General features: G+C 39.7%; 1 protein-coding gene across 1 annotated transcript; it reads right to left on the bottom strand.

Moving 5' to 3' along the window:
- Window positions 1–259: 259 nt before the first annotated feature.
- Window positions 260–2,025, bottom strand: LOC138895850 (uncharacterized). The gene is made up of 4 exons (XM_070180590.1): window positions 1,864–2,025; window positions 928–1,335; window positions 617–781; window positions 260–508 (listed from the first exon to the last, which is right to left on the bottom strand). The coding sequence occupies exons 1-4, from the start codon at window positions 2,023–2,025 to the stop codon at window positions 260–262; spliced, it is 984 nt and encodes a 327-aa protein (XP_070036691.1).
- Window positions 2,026–9,594: the final 7,569 nt, after the last annotated feature.

The following is a 9,594-nucleotide window of genomic DNA, read 5'->3' as shown; positions in this document are numbered from 1 at the left end:
AAGGTCGCTTGGTCTGCCAGCTGCAAAGATATTGGTGCAGGCCTTATCTCTCCAATTTCTTTCTCTAGTTTCTAGTAAATAGATCGAGGCATTAAATTAATTGAGGCACCAGAATCACATAATGATTTATCAAAATGAATAGTTCCTACAGAGCAAGATATAGTAAAACTCCATGGATCTCCACACTTTTGTGGGAGTTTGTTTTGTAAGATCATACTGCAATGCTCTTTGAGCTTGACCACTGAGCTCTCCTCGATTTTCATTTTTTTGTAAGGATATCCTTCAAGAATTTGGCATTAGCTGGCATTTGTGAGAGTACTTCTGTGAAAGGTAAGTTCACATGAATCTTTTTCAGCATATCTAGAAATTTCTCAAACTGCTTGTCCAGCTTTTCCCTACATAGCTTTTTAGGGAAAGGTAAAGCAGGCATATGTTTGCTCTCCTTATGTTCCTCCCTTTTTGCTTTTTCTTCCTTCTTCTTCTTCTCAGTTTTCATCAGGCCTTTCTTCTTTTTATCAACATCATTATTCAGTTACTCCCCACTTTCTTTTTCAAGTATCACCTCTTTTTGGATCGGGGTGGGATCTTTCAACACTCGCCCACTTCTCAGAGTTACAACATTCATTGTTTCTTTGGGATTCTTTTTAGTGTCAGTAGGGAGAGTGCCTAGAACCGTCTCAAATAATATTTTTTCAATATGTCCCACTTGTCTCTCCATGTTTCGCAAACTAGTGCCCAATTCTTTGATAGCTTCTCCATGAGCGTCTAGCCTCTCAACTGTCTTGAAAATAAAAGCCTTCATTAGATCCTCTAGACCAGGCTGAATGGGTTGTTGAGGCTGAAATTTCTGCCTCTGCTGATTTTGGTATGCTGGAGCTCCTTGTCTCTACGGTCTAGAGTTATTTTGCTGGCAAGCATTCGTAGTACCTCCAAGTGAACTCCTGAAAAACCAGGGTGCCTCTGACCCATTGCAATGAAATTGTAATTTTCCACAGCATTTACTTCCTTAGTTGAGGCTTGACACTCATGAGTCGGGTGTCCTCTTCCATATATATCACAAGCTGCGTGAGGCTCACTTTGTATCAAGGCTAAGGTCAGCTTCCTTATCTCTTTGGCCATAGCATCAAGATGTACCTGCATAGATGTGTTAGCATTAACCTGGTGAACACTAGTTGATCTTCTTCTTTCCACACTCTCAGAGGGCCATTGATTTGCATCTTCAGATAACTCATCAAGAATTGTAACTATCTCCTCTGGAGTCTTCTTTATCAATAGGCCTACAGCTGCATTGCTCAATGTTCTACGGGTGGCAGGTGTCAATCCATCCCAAAAGTCCTAGAGTTGCATCCAGAGTTTAATTCCGCTATGTTGACACTTTCAAACAATCTCCTTAAACCTCTTTTATGCTCCAAAAACAGTTTTAGCATATTTTTGGCAGAAGTTATGAATTTCTCTTCTAAACTTGCCCGTTTTAGCTAAAGAGAAATATTTATCAAGGAATTTTCTGGTCATATCCTCCCATGTTCTAATCGAACCTGCAGGTAAGCTTTGAAGCCACTGTTTTGCATCATCTTTGAGTGTGAAGGGGAATGCCCTCAAGTACACTGCATCTCGTGGCACACCATTGAATTGAAAGGTGTTCATAATCTCCTCGAAGTCCATTAGATGTGTGTTTGGATCTTTCTTTGGCTTCCCTCTGAAGACACAACAATTCTGAAGGGTTTGAAGCAACCCGCTTCAACTCGAAATTGTTTGCTTCAATTGGAGGTGGTCTCACACTTGATAAACTTGATTGTAGACCGGTCTATCATAATCGCCAAGTGGTCTCCCAGGCATGGGATCTATATTTCTGAACTAGTCTACACCCAAAGGTTGATTTTGAGCAATTCTACAACCCCTCTCTTTTTCGTAGATAATTTGTGCATCTCTAATAGCTGCTTCTTCTACATCACGTGCAGCTTGTTCTCGTTGTTGATTTGCATCTCTCGTAGCCAAATCTATATTATCATCACCGGTTCCAACCATATCTTCTTTGGTTGAGGATTTCCCAACCTTTCCTAATGTCTCGGTGGGATTTCTTTCCTTCCTCAGCTATCGCAGTTATTTTTCAATTTCTGGCTCGTATTGTAGCACTTCCTTCGCAGAAGCTCGAGTCATGCACCAATCTAAACTGTAACCTGCGCACACTCCAAGAACACTAAACGAAAAAGGGGAAAAATAAAATAAAATAAAAATTCCTAAATTAGCACTACAAACTATTTCAAACACTGTTGATTGCCAATTTCTGGCAACGGCGCCAAAATTGGACGAGCTCGAAACACAAACTTAAATTATGCTCGCAAGTCAAAGATATTATAGAATAATATCGTATCCACAAGGATTGGAGTTAAACAGTATTTTTATAGTTTTTAGCTTGATTTCTATCCTGGAGAATCAACAATTGAGATTTATATGATTAATAACTAAAATTAACTAAGAATCTAGAGCTATTGACTAATGACATCGAAACAAAGATAATCAAAGAAAGTTATTAGTGGGAGAATATAGGGTTTTGATAGGATAGGTGCAAGATAATTGTTTGGTATCTAACTCTAGATAAGTCAATTCTAATGTTCAAGTGAGTCTCTAATTTACTCAATTATTAGTTCAAACGTTCATCAAAAACTCCTCTCTCGATTAAGTTTTAACCTAACATGATGAACCAATTTAAGCACATGAAGATATGCAAGAATGCGTAGTGGATTGGTCTTTAGGAGAACCTTTCTCGATTATACTCCTAACTAGGTTAAATCAACGATTCAACTAGCCTCTTTCGATTACTAATAAGAATCTATGAACTCAACTAACAATATAATGCAAAGATATCACAGGTTATGCCTCTCTCGATTACATGAACAAGTGAATATAGATACAATAGTTAAATCATACAAAAATGCTTCCATACATAAAACTATAGTTATAATCCACAAACAATCATCAATACACTAAATTCATCAAACCCTAAAGAGAACTACTCCATAGATATGGAGCAATTCATCACAAATAAAATTAAAGTAAAGGAAAACATAAATTCAATCCAAACTCGGGTCTTGAGTGAGGAAGGAATGATGAAATCCTTGTGTTTTATATCCTCCAACTCCTCATTAGCTTCCTTAGGTCTAAAGTATGTCCAAATGTCCAGAAAATAACATTTTTCCATGTTATTTATACCAAGTAGGGTCGGGGCCCAAACGAAATCACCCTTTCCTAGCCGAAATCGGAAAACTTCCAAACTTATTACTTTTCATGCATCGCACTATGCTATGCAGAGTGTATAGCATTAGTGCAATTATCTCGGTTGTAAACTCTCTGAACTTAGCTTGTCTGACAAATTTTTGTACTAATGCTACGCACTATGCCACGCATTATGCCTAGCATTAGTGTATTTTTCTGTCAGACCCAAAAATTACAAGTCTCTGAACTTCTCAAATTTCTGACGCACATTTGCACTGATGCGTTGCTCAGTGCTATGCATGGTGCGTTGCATTAGTGCATTTCCTCATAGTGTTGCTTCTTCCTTGATTTTTGATGTCCAAAAGTGATCCTCGACCCCCGAACATGATTCCAGCTTAATCCCTTGGGCTTTTACTCAGACTTCAAAGCTCCAATTATTTTATTTAGCTCCACAACATCTACATAACTCAGAATCATTCATACAAGGCATATAACACACAATAAGTATAAAACACTAGCAATTAAAGCTCAAGCACAATAAAAGCGTAGTGAATTAGAGTTCACTAAGCGACTAAAACACGAGATTTTAGCCTACCATCAACATCCTCATGAAACCATCCTTCTTCTTCACAAGAAACACCGACGCGCCCCAAGGAGAAATACTTAGTCTCATGAATGCCTTATCCAAGAACTCTTACAACTGTTCCTTCAACCAATTGGAGCCATACTGTACGGTGGAATAGATATGGGTTGTAATGACCCGATCGGTTGTTTTGAGCTCTAGTATGTCGTTCGACAGTTTGAGACCCTTTTTTAGTTTCATTCTATGTATTATAACTTTCACGTGTAGTTGGTTTTGATTTTGAGAAGTTTGAAGTTGATTTGAAAATAAATTCTCAATTCGAAAGCTTTAAGTTGGAAGAGTTGACCAAGGTTTGACTTTTGAGTAAACAACCTCAGAATTAGGATTTTAAGGTTCCTATCGATTCATAAGATAATTTCGAACTTGGCCCAATGTTCGTGTTATGTATCGTATGGTTTGGAGCGATTCGATGCTTATTATCGGAAGTTTGCATTTTTGAATGTTTTGAAATTTGCTAAGTTTGACTTAGAGTGTACTTTGGTGTTATCAAACTCTGGGCGGTCTTCCGGGACCTTGGATAGGTTCATTTTATTGATTGAAACTTGTGTGTGAAGTTTTATTGTGATCCGGTATATCTAAGTATGATTCACACACGTTCGATGAAGATTGAAAGTTTAAAAGATAAAAGAAGGATTTTGATTATCGATTCATGGTTATAATGTTATTCGTGACATTTCGAGCCTTTAGATAAGGTATTAGGACTGGTTAATATGATTGGACATGGTCCCGGGGGCCTCGAATGTGATTCGGTGTGGTTTCGGACCAAATTGAGGTGCTTTGCAACTGATGGTTGTTGGTGTTAGTGTTGTGCTTCGCTATCGCGAATGGATGTACGCAATTGCGAAGAAGGAATTTGTGGGCTAGTATTTTGTGCTTTGCAATCGAGATAGGGTAATCGCATTTGCAAAGAAGGAATAAGGGGCCAAGGGCATTTTGTTCTATGTGAACGCGACAGACGGGCTGTAAATGCAAGGAGTAGGAGCTGGGCAGATTGCCCTTCGCGAATCTGGAAGGTAAACGCAAATGCAGAGAAGGTCTCATGGCTAGGGAGATTCTTGGTCATCGTGAACGCGGTTGGACCTTCGTGAACGAGTAGGTTTGTAAGATGATGATTCGCGATCGCGTGGGGATGTCCGCGCTCGCGGTGCAGGAATCTGGACAGTGATGAATTTGGCTTCTACGATCGCAATGGGTCTTCCGCGATCATGATGAAGGACGACTGGATAGTGTATAAGATAACAAATTGGGTCTTGGCTCATTTTATCTCATTTCTTCCATTGGAGCCGATTTTGGGGTGATTTTGAAGAGCCATTTTCGTCATCTATCATAAGGTAAGTGATTACTACTCATTGTGAGTTAAATACATGGATTATATATTGATTTTAACATGAAAATTGGTAGAAATTGTGGGATTTTTGAAGAAAACCTAGAAATGGTATTTTTGGATTTTGACCACGAAATTGGATTTAGAATTGGGAATAAATTATATATTTGAGTTCGTGGTGCTATGGATAATATTTATCTTCAAAACAATTTGGAATTCGGGCACGTGGGTCCAGAGTTTGACTTTGTTGACTTTTTTATGGAGTTGGGAATTGGTTCTAATTGTTAAATTAAGAGTCTTTGGGTATATTTTGATTGGTTTGCACATTCTTTGACTAGTTTTGGATCGTTTGGCATTGGTTTGAGGTGTTAGAGAGGCGTTGGAGCCGATCGGATTTCAGAGCAAGGTAAGTCTCCTATCTAACCTTGTGAGGGAGAATTTACCCTGTAGGTGTTAAATTTGTCATGTGCTACATATTGTGGGAGCTACACATGTATGAGGTGACGAGTGTCCGTGTGTATGCTAGAATTCCTGATTAGGTCAGGGTAGACTTAGACTCATGCCATGCTTTAACTATGTTATTTGACTTATCCTTGCCTGTTATTTAGCCTAAGACTAGACTTGTATAGAGTATCGAACCTTGCTATCTTAAATACTTGACGAGCTACTTAATTAGTTGTGGAACTTATATTTCTTTTACGGATTTATCCCACGTCATACCTATTTGTCTGAAATCTTCTTGAATTTCACAATGCACACATATATTCGTGAGTGGGCCTAGTGACACATCAATTTTATACTATTCCTGGGATCAGGCTGAATGCCTCAGCAGTACCATTATGGGATCAAGATGTTTGCCTCGACAGTATATTTGAGATACATACATGGTTCGGTCCAAACGACATCGGCAGTGTACACTATTATTATAGGATCGGGTCTTACGCCATGGCAGAAAATCATGCCATTATTCTTATGGGATCGGGTCGTTCACCTCGACAGATCGTGCAAAATATTTGATAAGGAGTCATTGTTCTTATAAGTCTTTCTGACTCGAGATGTGACATTTTATTTGGTGTTGACAATTATGTATTCCATTTGAGGAAGTATCCGGTATTTGAGGACTTCATGTTTACTCTTCAGTTGAGGATCGTATTATGTACCTACATCTGTTTTTAATGTTATACTTCCTATGCTTCTTACCTGTCTACTTTTATTGTACTTGATTTATTGGACCACTAGTAAGTGTCGATGTCGACCCCACGTCACTACTTCTTCGGGGTTAGGCTATGTAACGACCCGACCGGTCGTTTTGAGCTCTATCATATCGTTCGGTGGTTTGAGGCCTTGAGTAGCTTCACTTCATGTTTTATTACTTGTATACGTGGTCGGAATTGAATTTCGGGAAGTTTGGAGTTCATTCGGAAGGAAAATCCTAATTTTGGAAGCTTTAAGTTGGAAGAGTTAACCAAGGTTTGACTATTGAGTGAACGACCTCAGAATCGGGATTTGAAGGTTCCAATAGGTTCGTATGAAGATTTCGGACTTGGGCATGTGTTCGGGTTGAGTATCGGGTAGTCCGGGAGCATTTCGGCGCTTATTATGGGAAGTTGGTATTTTGGAAGTTCTAAAATTTCATATGTTTAGTTTGTAGTGGATTTTGATGTTAACGATGTCGATTTGGAGTTCCGAGCCTTGGGATAGGTTCGTATCGTGATTTATGACTTGCATGGAAAGTTTGGCGTCATTCCGGGATGTTTAAGTGTAATTCAGATGCTTTCAGTAAAGTTTGAAGGTTGGAAAGTTGAAAGAAAGGTTTTGGTTGTCAATTCATAATTTTGATGTTGTTTGACGTGATTTGAGACTTTGACTAAGTCTGTATCGTGTTGATGTGTTGGTATATTTGGACGGGGTCCCGGGGCCCTCGGGTGCGAATCGGATTAGAAACGGAATGAGTTTGGACTTGGAGGAATTGTTGAAGCTTAAGGCTTCTGGTGTGATCACACCTGCGAGGTTATGGCCGCAGGTGCGAGAACGCAAAAGCATCCCATGGGTCGCAGAAGCGGTTGGGATTAAGGCTGGTTGGATTCGTAGATGCGAGGAATTTACCGCACCTGCGGGCTTGCAGATGCAGGCGGAGGAGCGTAGAAGTGGAAGTGGTCTGGGGCTGGAAGTGCGTTGGTGCGGGTGTTGTAGCGCAGCTGTGGAGCCGCAGGTGTGGTCATGGGCGAGCAGGTGCGGAGTGTTGATCGAGTTGGGGAGTCCACAGATGTGGCTGATTTCCGCAGATGCGGATGTGCATCTGCGATTGATTGTCCGCACAAGCGGAAAAGGCTGGCACCTTGGAGGAAGCCGCATCTGCGAGGTAGCTTCCGCAGAAGCGGAGCCGCAACAGTGCAAGGAGTTCCGTAGGTGCGGAAAAAAATTGACTAAGCAGGTTGTTTAAAAATTGAGATTTTGCTCATTTCACTCATTTCTCTCTTGGTTTGGGCGTCTTTTGGAGAGCTTCAAGGGGAGATTTTCATCATCTATGACAAGGTAAGTTATTCCCACCTATTGTAAGTTAAATACATGGATTCTATAAGGATTCAAACATGAAAATTAGTAGAAATTGTGGGATTTTGGTAGAAAAGCTAGAATTTGGTATCTTTGGATTTTGACCATGATATTGGACATGGAATTTGAAATAAATCATATATTTGAGTTCATAATGTTATGGGTAAAGTTTATCTTCAAAATATTTTCGGAATCCAGGCATGTGGGCCCAAGGGTTGACTTTATTGACTTTTCTAGCACTGTTGGGAATTGTAATAAATTGATTATTATGGGTATTAGAGTATATATTTATTGGTTTGCACATTGTTTGACTAGTTATTGATCGACGAGTATCGGTTTGAGGTGTTAGAGAGGTTTTGGAGCAGGTTATGAAACTTCGGAGCGATAAGTCTCTTGTCTAACCCTGTGAGGGTGAAACTACCCCTAGGTGGTGTATTTGATATGTACTAATTATTGCGGGAGCTACGTACGCATGAGGTGACCAGAGTCCGTAAGTAGCTAAATTCATGTTATGTCCGGGTAGACTTAGGTTTCTGCCAAGCTATAACTGTACTATTTGAGTTATCCCTTGCCTATTAAATTCCTTTATTTTACGTTACGACTTGAGACTAGACTTGCTATTGTAGAGATTTGACGAGCTTCATGATTAGTCGTGGAATAATTCTGCTCCTATTACGAATATCTTCTGCGCTATGCGTTCTCATCGAGAGGTTTTCCTTATAATTTATAACTCACACGTCTATTCGTAAGTAGGGTCAATGACCCGTTAAAGCTTCTTATTCTAATGGGATTGAGCCATTCGCCTTGGTAGGATTATGTACCACACTCTCATGGGAGCGAGCCACTCGCCTTGGCAGTATAATAGATACATCTATGGTTCGTGCGGTTCGACCCTCGGCAATGCACACAGTACGATGGGATCGGGCCATACGGCATGGAATTTCTATAAAATACTCTTATGGAATCGCGCGTAATATTTCACAAGAAGCCAGTGTATCTGTGAGTTTTTTCTGATTTGAATTATGACGACCTATCTGGTGAGGTCCATTGTATATACACTCCGGTTGAGGAGGCAACTGCTAATTGAGAGCTTGAGTTTATTGTTGAGAGGAGGATTGTACCACGTATTTATACTTGTTTATTTTGTTTGTTTACTCTGCCTCACATTTGTTTACTTCCTACTGCATTTGATTTATTGGACCACTAGTAAGTGTCGATGTCGACCCCTCGTCACTACTTCTCCGGGATTAGGCTAGATACTTACTGGGTACATGTTGATTTACGTACTCATTCTACACTTGCTGCACTTATTGTGCAGGTGTGTGTATATATATATATATATATATATGTCTGGTGGTCTTTTGGGCACATGGGTGTAGCTGTTGCGGGGACTTTACGATGAGCTGCGTTCCATATTAGGTTCTGCAACATACAGAGTCTCCATCAGAGTTATTTATATTCTCCTATCTAACTTGTATTACAGACAGATGTTGTATTATTCTTGTACTCCTTAGTAGATGCTCATGCACTTGTGACACCGGGTTTTGGGGGTTTCCTACTGGATGTTCATTATTGTAGTTCATGTAATTATTATCATTTCACCTTGTAATTTATATCTTATACGGAAATTGGAAAATAAAAATCACGGGTTTTCTACGAGTACTAGATTTTACACTACTTATTAAATGGTTTTCATGATTTCAAAATTAATAAAATGAGTAATTAAGTTGATTTATCACAGTTGGCTTGCCTGACGGCAACGTTAGGCGCCATCACGACCTATAGTGGATTTTGGGTCATGATAGCTTGGTATCAGAGCATTGGGTTTACTTAGGTTTCACGAGTCATGAGCAAGTCTAGT

Source organism: Nicotiana tomentosiformis, chromosome 7 (genome assembly GCF_000390325.3).
Source record: "Nicotiana tomentosiformis chromosome 7, ASM39032v3, whole genome shotgun sequence".
NCBI lineage: Eukaryota > Viridiplantae > Streptophyta > Magnoliopsida > Solanales > Solanaceae > Nicotiana > Nicotiana tomentosiformis.
The sequence above is the reverse complement of the archived record's forward strand: the minus strand, read 5'-3'. Positions and strand labels throughout refer to the sequence as shown.

Coding starts and splice junctions, on each gene's coding strand:
- LOC138895850 (XM_070180590.1), bottom strand. CDS start 2,025: ATGGTTGGAACCGGTGATGATAATATAGATTTGGCTACGAGAGATGCA. Junction 1,336..1,863: donor CTCAAAATCAACCTTTGGGT/GTAGACTAGTTC, acceptor ATGCAACTCTAG/GACTTTTGGGATGGATTGAC. Junction 782..927: donor TTTCAGGAGTTCACTTGGAG/GTACTACGAATG, acceptor TTTATTTTCAAG/ACAGTTGAGAGGCTAGACGC.